General features: G+C 36.1%; 1 protein-coding gene across 2 annotated transcripts; it reads left to right on the top strand.

Annotated features, from left to right (window-relative positions):
• The first annotated feature begins 128 nt into the window (after positions 1–128).
• On the top strand, positions 129–18553 carry LOC103706594 (DNA-directed RNA polymerase 1B, mitochondrial). Of its 2 annotated transcripts, XM_008790743.4 has the most exons (19): positions 130–1220; positions 2147–2359; positions 2466–2599; positions 2686–2752; positions 2861–2919; positions 3421–3538; positions 4739–4852; positions 5011–5142; positions 5248–5664; positions 7394–7444; positions 9026–9096; positions 12249–12333; positions 13356–13508; positions 13646–13720; positions 14853–14942; positions 15036–15083; positions 15231–15345; positions 15440–15543; positions 17681–18553. In XM_008790743.4, the coding sequence occupies exons 1-19, from the start codon at positions 267–269 to the stop codon at positions 17789–17791; spliced, it is 3111 nt and encodes a 1036-aa protein (XP_008788965.1). In that variant the 5' UTR covers positions 130–266; the 3' UTR covers positions 17792–18553. The 2 variants fall into 2 exon arrangements, 1 of the variants encoding a protein (XP_008788965.1); XR_603995.4 differs by lacking the exons at positions 15036–15083; positions 15231–15345; positions 15440–15543; positions 17681–18553 and adding an exon at positions 13848–13913 and having other exon boundaries at positions 129–1220.
• The last annotated feature ends 229 nt before the right edge of the window (positions 18554–18782 follow it).

The following is an 18782-nucleotide window of genomic DNA, read 5'->3' as shown; positions in this document are numbered from 1 at the left end:
CCTGATCATGAATCACGGACGTCCACGATACCTCCTATCACGTGCGCACGTGCCCAAGTTCGTAAAAAAAAAAAAAAAAAAAAAACGATGCGGGGTTTAGAAGGGGTTTGGAAGGGCATTACCAATCCATTCCCCTCTTTTCTGTATTTCTATTTTTTGTTTATTTTTTCGTCTCAAACTTTTCCTTTCGTCTTCTCTCATCAGTCATCACATGAGCTCGACTCTCCCAACGCCTCTCCTCATCAGCCTCCAAGATTCGAACTTTAATGAACTGTAATCTAACCCTCGTTTTTCCACCCGTCGATTCCCCTAAACCCCGCCCCTCTCCGCCAATTCGCAAAGAAACAGACCACTTTTCACCCAAATCCAGCAATATGTGGAGAATTATCGCGCAAACAGCATCAAATTCCTTGAAGAATCTGCGCTTTTTTGCAGGTGGCTCGCTCTCGGCTCTCCGGCCTATCTCCAGCTTCCTGGGTTTCTCCCAAGATTCGTTCTTGTGCGAGAAAAATCGGATCTGGGACCTCAGACCGCCTCTCAGTTCTCGGTTTTGTGATATTGGTTCTCACCGCAATGGAGAACTCTGGCCGTCGGTTGGGTACTCGAACTGCTCAATTGGGAAGCTTTCTGGTTTCTTGGCAAATTCCAAGGGTTATGCTAACGTTGCCGAGGCTGTCGTTTCTACCGACTTGGATGAAGAAGCCTCCTCAATCGAAGAGATCCAAAGCCTGCTGGAAGAGATGAGCAGAGTTGAGGTAGCTGAAGATTGGAAAGTAAGCGATCGTTCTCAAGAGTTTCCTCAGAAGGCGCAGCTAGAAGAGCCGAAGAAAGTGAGTGGAATGGGTGCCAAAAAGTATGCAAAGCTCCGGCAGAGGCAAATAAAGATAGAGACTGAAGCTTGGGAGCAAGCAGCTAAGGAGTACAAAGAGCTTTTACAGGACATGTGCGAGCAAAAGCTCGCGCCGAACTTGCCATACGTGAAATCTTTGTTTTTGGGTTGGTTCGAGCCATTTAGGGATAAAATTGCTGCCGAGCAGGAAAAATGCAGGGATGTGAGGAATCGTGCGGCGTATGGGCCGTACATTGGTCAGCTTCCGGCAGACATGATGGCAGTGATCACTATGCACAAGCTGATGAGCCTGCTGATGACTGGGGGCAGTAATGGGAGTGTTCTCGTGGTGCAGGCTGCATGCCAAGTTGGTTCAGCCATTGAGCAGGAGGTAAGTAAGATTTACTTGATGTAATTTTCTTTGAATAATCTTGTCTTATGTTGTTTTAGTTATACTGTTCATTTGCTTAAAATTGGACCTCTGAAATTTCTGGAATTGCTGTATTCTTCATTATCAGGCATGATGGTTTACTCTTGCATAAGAGATTTTGAGGGGAAGATTGAGATGTATGTCTCTTGTTCTTGAGGCTAGATAAATAACTTAGCCTCTTTTTTTTTTTTTTGCATGTTTAACATTGTAAGAGCAGCAATCCAAATTATGTTACCTACCATCTCCCACTTGTTTTTAGCTGGAAAATTTGAATAGATGGTTCACTCTTCCTCTTCTTCTTTTTAGTTGGGGGAGATTGGTGTCTTCATTTTACTAAATCTGCGATTATGTATGCATGATAAGTGACGGCTACTTGGATATCTTCTCCATATTGAATATATCAATGACCAATGGCAAAACATGTATCATTAATTTCTTTAGGTTGGTAAAACAATACAAGACTGTGAACATGAAGATGTGTTCAATATTCTTGTTGTGAATTGTGCTTGTCTTAGTCCTGGAGGGAGGATGTTTTCTTTATGGTTATTCAATTGTTCATAAACTAATCAACTTATTCTAAGAACCTTCAGAAAGTTATTGATTGAAAGAAGCTTGCAAGATCACAGAGTATGTGAGCCTTTGTGTAGTTGGATCTAATCTTTGAAGTTTATATAGCTTTTGAATATTTTGAGCATAGATATCTACTTATTGCTTTGCTGAACTCTTCTAGGTTAAATTTCTCGCTTTGTTCTTGTTGTAGGTACGACCCTACTTTTATTAAATGTCGCATTTATTGACTCCTTTTGGAATATAACTATGCTTTCTTCTTTATTGTTCTGCTGCAAGGCATATATACATTTTATAGCTGTGCTGTTGGTGTAAATCAGGTTAAGATCCACAGGTTTTTGGAAAAATCAAAGCAAAAGACCAACATCAATAAGAAGAGTGGAGTTGCAGAAGTTGATAATATAACTAAAGAGCAAGAGCTTCTGAGGAAAAAGGTTACAAATTTGATGAAAAAGCAAAAGCTGCAACAAGTAAGAAAAATAGTAAAGGGGCAAGATGATTCCAAGCCATGGGGTCAGGATAGTCGGGCTAAGGTTGTGTCATCTTTTGCAACTACTTATCAACTTTTTCTTCTGCTTTTTCTTTTGTTCTTGCACGTTAATGTGCCCGCTATTTTTTTTTATTGTGATTATTAATTAGGTTGGGAGCCGATTGATAGAATTATTGGTGGAAACAGCTTATATACAGCCTCCTGTTAATCAACTAGCTGATAGTCCACCTGACATTCGCCCGGCATTTAGACACTTACTCAGAAATGTCCAAAATGAACAAAAGTATGAAATTGGCATAATTGTAATTCGTAGTTCTAAGTAGTCGGCTGTTTTTTTGTATAACTTGCTGATGTTTCATTGTTTAACAGGAAGATCAGCCGAAGATATGGGTTTATTGAGTGTGATCCATTAGTCCGACAGGGGCTAGATAGAACTGTAAGTACATACTCTTTCCAACCTAGCTGTATATTATTTTATGCATTGTGTACTCTTTGACAATGCTTGCTTGGGAGTGAGTCTTAGATAATGCTGTTTATTTGACAGGCAAGACACATGGTGATCCCATATATGCCAATGTTAGTTCCCCCTATAAGTTGGAAAGGGTATGAGATTCCAAGAAATTTGTTCTTACCTTTTTATTAACTCCAGTTACAACTTAGTTGCTTCTAAGCTTTTTAACAGATGTTATTCTAGATCACAAGAGTAACTACTGAAGTTCTAATAAGTCATTGCATCCCTCTTCCCCAATTAATGTTGATTTTGAGTTAATAATTATCATGTGTAAAAAAATCGTTCTAATTTATCATTTAGTGCTTTAATAAAATGATAAGCAAGATTTTCTAGAGAAACACCTAGTATTTGAACCCTGGACCTCTTGAAGGGGAAGCCCTTAGGAGTAAGATGCCAACCAACTATGCTCCAGTTGTTGGCAAAATGATAAGTAAGATATCTCACTAGGATTCACCAGAAATTAGCAACACCAATTTGATACCATCCCACACCATGCAACTTCTCATGAATTTAGTCTAGGAGCATGATTATCATATATATATATATATATACACACATATATTTTTTCAGTATTACCGTTCAATCATTGACAGATATGACAAAGGAGCACATTTGTTTTTACCATCATATCTCATGCGTACACATGGATCAAGACAGCAACGTGAGGCAGTTAAAAGGGCTCCAAGGAAGCAATTGCAATTGGTTTTTGAGGTTTGTCATCTTACATTGATCGCATCATCTTTGAGTACTATTACTCAGTAAAATTTATAGTGGTACTTTGTATTCCCAATTTCCTGATAGTATATAATCATTAATCAGCAAGTGTGTTCTCCTCATATATATATATATATATATATATATATATATATATATATATATATATATATATATATATATATATATATATATATATATATATATATATATATATATATGTATATATATGTATATATATGTATATATGTAGATATATATATATATGTATATATATGTATATATGTGTGTATATATATATATATGTATATATATGTATATATGTGTGTATATATATATATATGTATATATATGTATATATGTGTGTATATATATATATATGTATATATATGTATATATGTGTGTATATATGTATATATATGTATATATGTATGTATGTATATATATATATATATATATATATATATATATATATATATATGTATATATATGTATATATATATATATGTATGTATGTATGTATCCATATATATGTATGTATGTATGTATCCATATATATATATATGTATGTATATGTGTGTATGTGTGTATATATGCATGCATATCTATATCTATATATATATCTATATATCTATATATATATATATATATATATATATATATATATATATATATATATATATATATATATATATGTATGTATGTATGTATGTATGTATGTATGTATGTATGTATTGCATCTCTTGATTTTCCCCTCCTGATTCTTTTTAGCAAATCTTGCATTTTCATTCTTCTGGTTGAATGGTATGTAAATTTATAATTTATGTTTATACTTTGTTTTTCTCCATCTGTGTAATCATTTTCAAGCCAGTTAGATCCTCTTTATAGATTTTTTTCTGCTTTGGGTGCATAACTTATGCCTTATGGTATTTAGTTTATTTGATTATGCAGCCATAAAGGTATTGCATTTTCACATTTCTATTGCTTTTTTTTCCCATCTACACATGCATATGCGTAATATAATCCATGCCTTCTAAACTTTGGAATTTTGAGACTTTCTTGTAATTACATGGTGCCTGTATTTCAAGTCAGTAACCTAATTCAGCACCATTCAGGCTTTGCACATGTTTCTGATTGAAAGTTAATTATTTTCCGGCTGTTAATTCGTTTTCTGAATTATCATTTAATATTCTCTAGGCCCTGGATACACTTGGCAATACCAAATGGAGGGTCAACAAAAGAGTACTTAGTATTGTAGACAGAATGTGGTCTAGCGGCGGTCGTCTTGCCAACTTGGTTGATCGTGATGATGTGAGTTGAATCTATTTTTTGTTGAATGTAATGTTCTATAGTTAATCAAAATCTTTTATACTGTAATATACTTTTGACTTGAATTTAGGCCATTTTTGTAGCTTGGTACTTGTTTTCTTGGCATCCAATCATTTTTCTCTAATCCTTCTGCATTGTAGATTCCGCTCCCAGAGAAGCCAGAAACTGAAGATGGTGCTGAAATAAGGAAGTGGAAATGGAAACTAAAATCAGTGAAGAAGGAAAATAGTGAAAGGCATTCTCAGCGATGTGATGTGGAAATCAAACTTGCTGTAAGGATTTTCATCTTGATACCATTGCAGAATCATAATTCATTTATTCATTATGATAGAGGCCTGAAGTGAAATATTACACCAACTGTTTGTATTTGAGAACAGGTAGCCAGAAAAATGAAAGATGAGGAGGGCTTCTACTATCCACACAACCTAGACTTTAGAGGCCGTGCATACCCCATGCACCCATATCTAAATCATCTTGGTTCGGATTTATGCCGAGGAATCTTAGAGTTTGCAGAGGGGCGTCCGTTGGGAAAATCAGGCTTGCGCTGGCTGAAGATACATTTGGCAAATTTGTATGCTGGCGGTGTGGACAAGCTATCATATGATGGCCGGATAGCATTTACTGAGAACCACTTGGATGACATATTTGACTCAGCAGATAGACCATTGGAAGGAAGAAGGTGGTGGTTAGGTGCAGAAGATCCATTTCAGTGCTTGGCTGTTTGCATCAATCTTGCAGAAGCATTAAGGAGCTCATCACCAGAGTCTACAATTTCACACATCCCTGTGCATCAGGTGCTTGGAAAGTTTTAAAAATAGCTCTCAGTGGTGCTTGATATCAATGCGGGTGTTTTTAAAAGAAACAAAATTGGGCCTATTTTATCAATAGAAAAGCTTAGGATTTTCAGTTGGATCTTTTTAGGAAGCAGGGAAAGTCATGTCTTCAAAACCCAATTCCTAGGTCTAAGTCCATTGCTAGCATGTGGGCTGTGACATTGTAATCGACTCCCCAAGTGATTTTAAAAGAAAATAAATTGGTCATATTTTATCAAATAGAAAATATTAGGATTTTTATTAGCCCCTATATGAAGCAGGGGAAGTCATGTTTTCAAAACCCAATCCTAGGTCTAAGTCAGTTGCCAGCATGTGAGCTGCTGAACTGCAGTTGATCTCCCTCCTCCTAATAATTATACCCATGAATGGGGCTATCCCTGTATCATTCATAAGCAAACAAAGGGAGAGAGTGTTTTCAACAAAACAGAATTGTGGCAACTGTTCTTTTACTTCCAGAGATGCTCGAGTGCTTCTCTCTTCTCAGGTCTGCTTTTCAGATTAGTCAATCATGTAGAGCTTGTTAATGAATATGACCTTCTTTAATGAACTTTTGGGTTGTCTTAATGCTCTTGTTAGCTCACAGGTTTTGGGTATGGCCCAGTTATTGTGAGCATCTGGGTTTTCTAAACTCGGCCATTTTTATGGGAATCTCAGAGGAGAGACGTGTTTGCATGTTTTTCTGTGTGCATGCTCAAATGTATGAATATTGCTGAGGATAATTAGAGCATACATGGGTGGATTAGTGTCTGAGATATCATTTATGATGCACCAAAAACTGACTATTTTAGCCCTATTAATGTTACATTATCAAACAGTGATGCTATTATCCAGGGTATGTTCAATTTGCATAAAAACAATGTTTGTGCATCAAAAGGGTTCTTGGTCTACTCATCATTTTGTTCCAGCAGTCTTTGCTCAACCAACAGTAATGAGAATAATGCACAAATCCAAATTGAAATTGGTCTACTTCTCAGCCTTCCTTTGAGGATGTCCTTTTTCCTTTTATTGTTTATTTTGCTTTTGCTGCTCTTGTCCTGTTGATCCTTAATTCAAAATTATTGCTTCCAGCTGAATATTTGTGACAGATATTGCACAAAAAAAGGAACATGTGTATGAAGTAGAAATTTTGCAGAAAATTAGTTTGACAATCATTATTATTGAGTTTTTTCTAATAAATAGTTTGAAAATCATTATTATTAAACATGTTAAACATCAAGTTCTGAAAATATAAAATATTGAGTAAAATTGTGAATAATCAGGACACTTGTATGACTGACAAGTTCCCTTCCTCTAATGTAGTGAGAGAATTATATGTCAGCGCTCTCATAGTGCAACCCCCCAAAGAAAACTTCAAATATCCCCAACAAGGCAGACCAAACTTCCTTTAACCTGGAAATATTGTATTCCATTTTTGGAGATAGAGAGAAGGAGAGGATTAAAAAAATCCACTAAAAGGTCTGAAAAACGGGACAGCCTTGGATTTGGAGCACTTTGTTGGTTTCTCACTTATCCTAGGCAGTCTTCCTTACTTACAAATTAGACCTATGCTGGTTTCTTGCATACCCTGGCCAGTCGTATTTACAAATTAGTCCAACATTCTTGTTGCATATCAGGTCATGTGGAAGCTTTTATTACCATCTTAATGTTATTAAATGGAGGTATTTAACTGTTAAAATTTCATTTTATTCAGGATGGTTCATGTAATGGTCTTCAGCACTATGCAGCTCTTGGAAGAGACAAGGTGACAATATTTCTTAGTTACAGTCTCGATAATTAATCAGCAATTCTTTCTGGTATTGATTATTAATCTGTTGAAGTTTGACTTGTGTTAGAGGAATTTTTTTAAGTTCTTGACTGGTGATATTGAAAAGAAAGAGAGATAAGATATTAATTCATCCCGAAGAAAAGATGGAACACTTTCTAATAATCTGGATCACAGAAGTATGTGACTATAAAAGATGATGAGGATGATGATGAAGTTGTGAATCCCAACAATCATCTATAATACTTAAAAAATAGAAGCATGTTGCATTATCAGGAACCTTTTTAACTGCTTTCGTTCCTTCAGTCAGTTCATCAAAACACCTCCCTTGGTAGGGTTGTCACTATCAACCTCAGAAGGGACTTCTCTCAACTGACTTTTAAGTTGTCTATTTAATTTTATAAGTTATACCTTTTGTCAAAATTTGTTATCTACAAAGATATCTTCCACTAGTATACCCTCTGTTAGCTTTGAGTATTGACATTTTACCTAGTCAGTAGACATCAACATTCTTCCAAGTGTTTCTTGTTGTTCAAGCATACTTTGGAAAGAAATAAAATTAATCACAAATCTAGTAGCAACAGGCCTTGATATATCCTTTCCATTCGTGGGCCTTAGGATGCATAATACTCATGGACGATTATATGTAAACTTTGTGATTTTTTTCTCCCTTTTACTATATAATTTGCCACTAGCTTATTATAATTATTGTGATCAAGGTTCACCATCTCGGTATTGGACCCCGTACTGGTACCATCCTATTATAGTGTCAGTACGCTTGGTACGGAGGCCAGTTTAGGATACAACTTGCTTTTGCTTTTGGAATTCACAGTGGCACTCTCCTTTTCCTGATAATTCGCTTCTTCAGCTTGCAATAACAAAGCGCTGTAGGAATGGTAACTAGGAAAAATTAGTGGTGGCTACAAGAATAGTTATTTTTTTTACTGCTTTTTACCCAATTTTGCCAGTCAATAAGGGTGAACTAAGACAAAAGATCGTTGGCATTGATAAGTTCTATAATTACTTCTTTTAACTCTTTAGTCTTCTTGCTTCAGTATAATAATTATATGTTTGAGAGTTTGCATTATTGAAAGGTGATGTGCATGTGTTTTGTGAACTATTCTCCTCCACTTGACTAAAAATGGTGTCTTAAGGGTGAGGGAGAGAGATCTAACGACTCATGAAGAGGCAGAAAAAAGGTTTTCTTCCCACTACATTTTGTATGATGCTTGTGCCCTTAGCACACATGTAAGGAGGAAGTCCTCCATGTCCTAATTTTGCTTACTGTAAGTATTTTCTGAATATAGTAAAGTAGATGTATCCTCTCAAATAATGAAGAAACCTTATCTATATTGCATTTACCCCCCAAAAAAATCTAATAAATAAATATTTAGATTGCCTTTTCAACATACTAGTTTTGCAGTGGTCCATGTGATGAATAATCTTACTTGAAAATAGTATTCTCTTTTTTTTTCCTTATGCCTTAACTACTATGCATTGGTTAGGATTATATTGTTCTATTTTTAAATTTACTTTCTTTCTGTCTTTGTCTATGTCTAGTTAGGGGCTATCTCTGTAAACTTGGTTGCTGGAGAGAAGCCTGCTGATGTTTACTCAGGAATAGCTGCTAGGTATGTTGTTTTATTATAATATGCAACTCCTTTACCAAGTCTTGCTTTAATTCATGAGTTTGTAGATGTGGGAATATCTGGGTAACTTATTTAGTTATCAAGATTTCTGGAGCAATTCTTACTAGAGGTGGACTTTGCTTCTTGCAAGAGAAGAGGATATCTACTCCTGACTCCAAAATCAATAATAAGGAACCCAAATTGAAGATCCACATCATTGATCATGATCTATATTTCTAAGAGTGCTTAGAAATCAAAAAATCATAACTTTTGATCTTCTCTAATTTATGCATCATATGGACTCAAAAAAGGGACAGGTTTTCATTTTGTTACTGAACTAAAATACTTGATAAAGCTTTTAAGTTGAGAATCCATCTTATTGATCATGACCTAGACATGTTAAAACATGTATAAATTGAAAGTCAATAGTTTTTAATGCTTAGATCATAGCAAAACTGTCTCAAATGCTTTAACCATTTATTTTTCTGTCTGTATAATGCATAGGTTGAAGACCACCAAAATAAGTGATTTTTGGTTTTTAGGCATTTTTGATGGAATCGATCATTAATTAGTGATATAGATCTTCGATTTGGATGCCCTCCCCATTATTGATTTTGGAGTCACAGTTGATAATATCTCCTCTCAAGAGGAGCAAAGTCCATCTCATTTTATTATATACTAGAAGCTCTAATGGTTTGCTTTTTGTCAGACATGATGTTCATGGTATAATCATGTCATAAAGGCTTCTAAATTTTACCAAAGGGAAATTTATATGCTTATTGTATTGGTGTCAGATACATGCTCTTGGATTTCTCTCATTAGGTATTGTCCATCTTGAAGAATCTTTAGACAAAAACTTAATTATCCGAATATTTCTATTTGTATGCGTTCTTGTTTGAGGGTGGAAAAGGGGAAAAATGCAAAGGCTTACTTGTTTGAGGGTGGTAAAGAGGAGAAAAAAGCAAAGGCTGAGAAAGCAATTAACAAAAGAAATAGAAAGGGTCAATGCTTTGAAAAGACATCATCTACAAGAGGTGAATGTGGCAATTCGAAGGGTCACTTTTAATCACTTTCTGTGCTATTTGATCATATGAGTCTCTATTGTGCCATCAACAAGGTGGTAGTGCAAAGCAAAAAACCTAGGACATCTCTAAGCTGCTGCCTTGCTGTGGAACTTCAGTTCTATGTATTCAGGGTTTTGTGGACAAGAATGAAATCATGGTAACTCAGATAACTGTCCTGACTAGCCTATTAGACCAATGACAAATATGCTGACTGGAAACTAGTAGAACTAAATATACCACATTGGCTAATGGAATGAGAAATTTACTCATGATCTGACATAAAAGAAATCTTTCTCCTAGTATGTTGGTACCAGTGTTTTAAGTCTCATACCCCATTCCAATAGCTTACCGCCATGGGTAGGGTCAGTAAAGTATGCCTCATACTGGCGCATGGTACGACATTGAAGTTGGCACAGCAGCTATACAATTTGTAGGTACTAAGGCACACCAAGCCCCTATATCATACCAGTACCATTCGGGATCACTATGATATGCCCTGAAAAATTTATAGTGATTTTGTTTTGAAACCTGTAAGGGTTATAGATCCATGAAAGCTCGAGTAATGGCTTCAGGCTAGCCTGAGGCCTGTCAGATATGCCTTGGCCCTTGCCTTACTAGATAGGAGGCAATTCAGGCTTCTGGCCAAGCCAAACCTCCACTTTAATCAGATTTTTCAGTGTGTTGATGTTGGCCTAACTTGAAGTCTGAAGTTGATTATGTATTTATATATACATACACATGATACACTTGGTACACAATAGGTGCACTTCTCATGTCATGAACTATTATTTGGATGGGCATACATAAGATAGATGGCTATAAAGAAAATGTATTTCTCTCCACCATGCTATAGCCCTGGCCACCAAAGTGCCCACTGGCATCAAGAAAGTATATTATACTGCTTGGACCTTTAAATGTATTGTCTTAGTAGTTTTCTACTAAGACTTCTAAACAATTATTTAAAACATAATGTTGAAAAAACATGTTTAAAATGTAATACATCATATTATTTTTTCGATGGCAATCTAATGTGAGGCAATCTAAATGCAAGTACTGTTTAAGTTATGTAGCCAAATGTACGCCAAAAATTTCACTTTTTAAAACCTTGTATGGTGCTCCCAGATCTTCTTAAAATTTACCAAAAAAAAGAAAAAAAGAAAAAAAATCTAATGAAAACAAAACGTTTCTGAACATTACAAAATCAAAGAATTGAACCAAAAGTAAGTACAATGAATCTAAGCTTACAAAAATATTTTGTCAAATTTCTAAAATTATCCAAGTTTTCGATCGACCTATCAAAACCAAAATGTTTAGGTTTCAGTTGTGGAGTTTAGGCAAAACTTAAGCCTTAAATTTAGGTTGCAGTTTGCAACTTTGGAAGAGGCCTTTGATGAGTCATGGGAACTTATACCTTGTTCCGTGGGATAAATTTTAGGTTGCTCTTGCAGATTTGTATTGATGGATATTTTGTTTTCATTTCTTCCTTCTAATACTATTAATTATGTGTAAGGATCTGCCCTCGTACAGTATTCTGTTTATGGTTGACCTCTATGTCTATGAACTAAGGGTCAATAATCTCACTTCTGAAATCTTTAAAAAATTGGAATTTAGCGGTTTAGGACCCCCGCTTAGTATCTGAAAGAACTCAACGGTATTGCAAAGCCTTAAAATCCAACAGCCCCTTGCAAATGGTTCCACTTCACATTAATAGAAGGATGTGTAAACATGCATTTGGTGCTTCCCTAATCTTTCATATTGCTAATGCTTTTCCCAGGTTTATTTACATAAAATTAACAAATCATTGACAGACTGAAGTGCTGAACATCAATTTACACTTGCTTGCATTTATGCTACAGAACATGTACTATATAATATCAGGATTTGTACTAAGAATGATAGTTATATAATAACTGCATATGTGGCTAAAATTGTTGATGTATGGGTAAATATATGCATTTTAGATGTTAATTAAATCTATAAGACATTGACTATTCGGCATTTGCTAATAATTTGAATCTGATAGCAGTTTTACTATATTTACTCTTTCAACAGAATTTGAGACAATGAATATTGATTTTTTTTTTCATTTAGAGTACGTGAAATCATGCAGAAAGATGCTGAGAAAGATCCAGCTACGGAGCCAAATGCATTGCATGCTAGACTATTAATTGATCAGGTCAGAATCTGGTGTTTCCTCCTTTTTCCCCTTGATTTACAATTTTGAGGTCTCAAAGTATTTCAAAAATATTGCAAAGTAGATTGAAGTTTTAGTGCAAGCCAAAGCAACCATGCGTAGATAAGCCAGACTCCTATTGTATGTTTAGTACTAGATTGAATGTAGTGGATTTTTTTTTTCATCATACAATATTTTTTGGTGGTACCATAGAGCTTTTTTATGGTTTGCTTTTGTTAAATTGGTGTGTTTAATTTCTCTCTTTTTTTTTCCCATCATCTTACATTGCAATATTATGTATGACTTGGTGGAAAGAATTCTCTATGTCACCGAGCCTGACATGTGCATCTAATACATATTTGAGTCAGAGTGAAACCAGGACATAAGATAAATGATCTGTAGCTCTGTGTTTGTCTGCATATATAATCCCCCTATAGATGCGACCTGATTTGGGAAGTTCTCATGTTGGACACATATCCATGAGCTCATGTAATGGTCTTCTATGTCTACCATATCATGTTATATTATGCAGTTATTCATGGCTTAGCTGTTTTAGATATGGTTTAGCTACAAATAATTTTCGTTGTCTCGATACCGGACCTGGTACCTATGCTACACTAGCACTGTGTCAGTATGGTACGGTACGGGATCTTTTCAACGTACCGAGTGTCGGTATGCCTCTTGTATCGGATATCGGTACCGAATCGGTACAGTGCGGTATGCCCTGTATAGTCCGGTTTGGGCCGGTACGGCGAACAATGGCTGCAAATTTGATAGTTCTTGGTAATTTTTCCTAGTTGTATACTTTATAGGATAATTAGTACATGCCGGTTTCTCCTCATGTCGATACAGTTTAGTTGCTGATCCTAAAATAGAACTATGTGACAGTAAATATTTTTTTATATAGAGAAGATTGATAAGAAATTTTTAAAAACATTTCCTTGATTACTCTTTTCTATTGGATAAGTATATGAAAAGTAAATGGCAATGTTCTTTGCTAATTGTTTGTCTTCAATCAATTCTAGGTGGACAGGAAGTTGGTCAAGCAGACTGTAATGACATCTGTGTATGGTGTTACTTATGTTGGTGCTCGTGAGCAAATAAAAAGAAGGTTGAAAGAACGGGGTGCTATTACAGACGATTTGGAGTTATTCAGAGCATCTTGTTATGCAGCTAAAGTAATGAATGGGACAGTGCTATCTCTGAGTGCTTGTTGAGTAACTTATATTATTATAAGTATTGCATGGAATATCTGGCACTGGCAGTTTTTTCATATGTTATTGGGAAATAATCTTCTTGTTCTGTTGATGTGCAGACTACTTTGACTGCTCTAGGAGAGATGTTTCAAGCTGCGCGTAGTATCATGAGCTGGCTTGGGGACTGTGCAAAGGTTTGTCTTTTTGTCGACTTGATTTGTATGAGATAGATATTATATGAGTATATTTTCCATAAAGCCAACCCTGATAGTTGGGGGTGGAGAACTTCCAGATGGAGATCTAATGTAGATATGAGTTCAGTTGCAGGAATATTGACCGTGAAGCTACAGTCATGCTAGTAGTCCATTTCTAGGTGTTTGGGTCTAAGTAAGTGGTTCTGTAGTTCACTTACAATTATCTCATCTCCCATTTTCAGGAGCAATTGCAGTTAAAAGCTTGGAAGTTGCTTACTAGAAGTTGAAATTGACCATGTTTAGTTTTAGAGTAACTGACCACATGCAGTTAAAGACTGTTAATCCATGGTTGACCATAGTTCACCATGCACTATTGTCACTTTCAAAAACCACTCACCTTTGAAAATCACATCAGGCCTATTAATTATGTAACTGGATTGGGTGCAATTTCCAATTGTTTGATTGACTATATTTGGCATTTGGCATACTGCAACAAAACAAGCAACATGATTTTGGCTAAATTGTTTCGGTGCAACCTACCACCAAATAATGATGGAATCACAAGAGCTAGTGGCTTAGAATAATCACAGCCAAGTAATTCTCTCACTGTCCCTCCACCCACCACCCACCCTGTTGTCCAGTTCAACTCCCTCTAATTCTTTCCTTCACCCTGTTGTCCAGTTCAACTCCCCCTAATTGTTTCCACTGCCAGCCACCTATAGTTTCTCCTCCATTCCCATCGTCATCATATTTCTGATCCTCCAGGAAGTGCCAGACCTTCCCTTACTGTCTCCTTTGTCTCCATCAATGCCTGGTGAAAGATGTCAGCCTTTATTCATGTACTCATCATTGTGCCTATTTTTCGTATGTGTAACTATGTATCCTTACGAATTCTATATGTTTTTGCTTAAAACTGAATGTTTCTAATCATTGTTCTTTTATAACATCTAGACTGTAATATTTTCCATTTGAAAAAAGTTTTATGTAACCTATGCAAAGAACATCAGCCCATACTGTATTGTTTTCTATCAAGCTACGCTTCTTTTCCAAGTGTTTTGCTCAGACAAACTTTCTTGTTGAATGTTTAGCTTGACTTTTGTAACCATAACAAAACTAAAACTGAGTTTAACAGGTGATTGCTTCAGAAAATCATGCTGTGAGATGGACGACACCACTTGGACTGCCAGTTGTTCAACCATATCGCAAATTAGGGAGGCACATTGTAAGCGCTAATTATTTCGATTGCCCTTAATTCATGTGTCAGATTTTGCATAAACAAGAAACTGACATCTCTCTCTCTCTCTCTTCTGTGAAGATTAAAACTTCTCTTCAAGTTTTAAGCTTACAACGGGAAACTGACAAGGTAGGCCACTGCTCTTTATGAAGCTTCCTTTTTCTTACCAATCCACTTGTAGAGATCTTATTTTGGCACCTATGCCTTATTCCGAAGTGTTAATCTGACATCAGCTTAAATTTTTTAAAACCTGCATCCTATCTGTTTAATATGTAGATCATGGTAAAGAGGCAAAGGACAGCTTTTCCTCCAAACTTTGTACACTCCCTTGATGGGTCCCATATGATGATGAGCGCAGTTGCCTGCAAAAGAGCAGGATTGAATTTTGCAGGTAGCCTGTTTTCTGCTGATATTATATTCTCGAGTCGTGTTAACCGAAATGAGTGTTATTTTTGTCTCAAGCCACTTTTTTCTCCCAATTGCAGGAGTCCATGATTCATATTGGACACATGCTTGTGATGTTGACGAGATGAACAGAATACTCCGAGAAAAGTTTGTGGAACTCTATGAGATACCAATACTAGAAAATGTAAAGTATCTTTCAGGAACTTACTTAAGATCAATATTATTTCTATCTAGGAGACTTGCAGTTGCTTTTTTCCCTTTCATGTGTTTACTACAAGAAGCATCAAATTATATTATATTGAAGAGAGTAAATCAACACTTACCCTCTCAATAGAAGAATGAGGTAGGTAAAATACAAAACAATGAAGCAAAGTTAATAAAAGGAAACTCCTAATACAGGGACAAGAAACAAAGTACAAAATTCTTTAGCAAAAATTAAGAACATCCTTGCATGTCCAAATACCAAAACAGGCAACATTTCTGCCCCAAGTACAATCCGAATCCATGTAAAATTTCTAGAGACCATCTTGTTCTTCCACACCACCTATGATAATGACCGAGCCCAGGACTCCAATCAGAAACCACCTTCAAAATACAAGAGGGGAAAGTCCAAGCCTAAAGTCACAAGACATTCAGGAGGAATTATAATTGAGCCACATCTTGAAAATGCATCCTTAAATCTGATGAAGCTGAACAAAGTAGAAGATTTTCCATGGTTACATCCTCTGTGCAACAGAAAGAGCACTAACTTCTGTAGTGAGTTTCTCGCTTTGGGAGTGGAAACATTTGGGTAGGATAGTTAGGACACGAGAGGAAGAAGACCTTTGACCTTTGATGTGTGAAATGTCTGATTACTGATTCCATCATCTACTGTAGTTATCTAGGATGAACCAATGCTACTCCTTTTGCCTGAATCTGCTGCTTAAGAAGGTTCCTCATAAAGACAGCACAGAATAGTCCATCTCTACCAAAATTTCTCACCCATGGTCCCTAATTGCAAGCAACAATCAAGGAAAAAAAAATCTGACAATTTGAAGATAATATATCTATGCAAAACCTTCTTTCACCATTTCCTCTCGACAGCAAACACATACACTATCAACTGAATGTCCAAATTTTTTCCAGGATTTCATAGACTAGCCTATCCTTGCTTTGGTTCAAGCCCTTCTTACCCCTGTAATATTTACCATTCAACATCTTCTTTTGTGATCCATCTAAATTACAGCTAGAACTCTGAGAATGGGGAAGTCCTACCTGTCTCTCTCAAACCCTTAATATTATAATAAACCAATCATTTTCTCTTCATGCTTCCATACCCCTATCAAATAAATAAATAATATCATTTTCACTTTAGTACCTAATTTATTTTTCCTAAAAAAGATCTATTTTTTAGTTTATCAAGCTTAGAAACAACTATAGATGGAGCCTTAGAATTAAGTGCCTCTACTTTGCAACTTTAAAAACCAGCACCAACTCTTAAGGCTTCATGCATACAAGTACTAAGATAGCTCTACATCTAAGGTTTGCTTTTAAGCCCATGCGACTCAAAGAATTAAGAACTAAATAGAAGTCAACAAGCTCGAACAGATGATTTTCTCAAATTTAAAAAGTACTATCCAAATATAATCAGCTAATCCAGCGTCCTACATATTTAGATCTAGTAACCATTCCCACTTGCAGTCTTATTTAAAGTGTTATATTACATTTACAACCCCTCCCTCCTCCGCCCACCTCCCATCCCAATCCCTCCACCCAGCATGCCTAATCTACACATACACCCCTCAAAAAGTGAGAAAGAAATAGCCCAATTTCTTTGCATCATAACTTTCAAAAATGAAAATTTCCATATAACAATGTGAACTTCTAAGAGCTGGTACAGTGTGGCTGGTCCAATGTTAAGTGGGAAAAAAATCTTTCACTTGATATGAATGCAATATAGTTGGACTGCATGGTTCCTGGGACTTGTTCATTTGTATGTTAATTGGAACATGTGTCATGCTCCTAGCATGTCTCAAAATTGAGCTGTACTGCATTTGATGCTGAAGTGCAAGCTCGATGTCCCTTGGACTAGAGGTTTTTCATACTCTACTGCCTTATTTATTCACATTTCCTCATGACTGATGCTACCTATAGAAAATTTTTTAGCAGTACAACCTTTAAATGAATAATTTTCCAATCTTTTCTCTCAAAAATATTTACATGTAAATGACCAAGAGAAAATGGATTTACTGAGGTTCAGTTGCCTATTTACATGATTGTTTTAACAGTTCTTACCAAGCACATGCCTGCATACCTCTGATGTGTCTCTTTCTGTTGTGCAGTTGCTAGAGAGCTTTCAGCAATCTTTCCCTTCACTAAGTTTCCGACCATTGCCAGAGCGGGGAGATTTTGATTTGAAAGATGTTCTGGAATCAACATATTTTTTCAATTAACCCAGCACAAAGTCCACCTCCGGATTTTGTTTCTCATCATTCGGCATTTATGTATCAATATCAGTATCAGCAGCATGGTAGTCATTCCTTCGACTTGGGCATGGCAACATGAAAGGTGGAATTTCCGTGAGCTCCTTGAAGTGTCATATCAGAGTACCAGATTGCCAATGTAAATATGTCAGGAAAATGTGTTACAGAACTCGTCGGACCCGACCCCACAGATCTTCCCTGACAAGCTTTTCGCCATTAGCTTGAATTGCTAGTTTTCACAAGCAGATGGTGGAGGCTGGCTTTATGCTATGTAGTTCAGAGCAAAGTTCAGGGGAGGAAAATAGCGCGTTGTTCATCCACAGTGGTTGAACAAAGTATATGAAGCATAGTGGCTGAAATGATCACATTTCATTGCCAGTTTTGTGGAATGCAAATCGGAGCAAAAATTTCAGAATAGCAGGATGGTGAAGTATAAGGTGAAGGCAACATGCAAGTTTGTGCACATAGCTTAGCGCACAGTCCCTGATTTTCACATATCTGGTCTAAATCAAACCTCTTATCATAAAAGTTTTGTAATGATCACGAAGGATGAGGTTAGGATAGAAATGATAGAAACTTGAGAACTAACAGGGTTTTCTTGTAGGATGAGGTTGATTCATACCTCCTATATTTTGTGTATTCACATGATTGATTATTCCCATCATTGCAAGATTGCCATCCCAAAGAATGATTATAAGATGGTTCAGTATCCAAATGGTGGTGATTGTAAGATGGTTTTCTTTGTCCAAATCAAGCGGCTAAAAAATGGATGTGTGGGTGCATGCTCCTGACATTAATAACAGAAGGTAGTGATTACTCAACAAAAGAGAGAATAAATTTTTTTAAAAAAATGATATTGCTTACGGGGCCATCAGTATCTTATCAGTCAAAGTTGCCAAGTTTTCAAGCAAACAAAGAGGACTCTCTCATGCATCAGTCATACGGGTACTTCAATGTTGAC

The sequence above is a fragment of the Phoenix dactylifera genome, chromosome 1 (assembly GCF_009389715.1).
Source record: "Phoenix dactylifera cultivar Barhee BC4 chromosome 1, palm_55x_up_171113_PBpolish2nd_filt_p, whole genome shotgun sequence".
Classification (NCBI taxonomy): Eukaryota; Viridiplantae; Streptophyta; class Magnoliopsida; order Arecales; family Arecaceae; genus Phoenix; species Phoenix dactylifera.
Note: the sequence above shows the minus strand (reverse complement) of the source record. Positions and strands in the feature narration are given on the sequence as shown.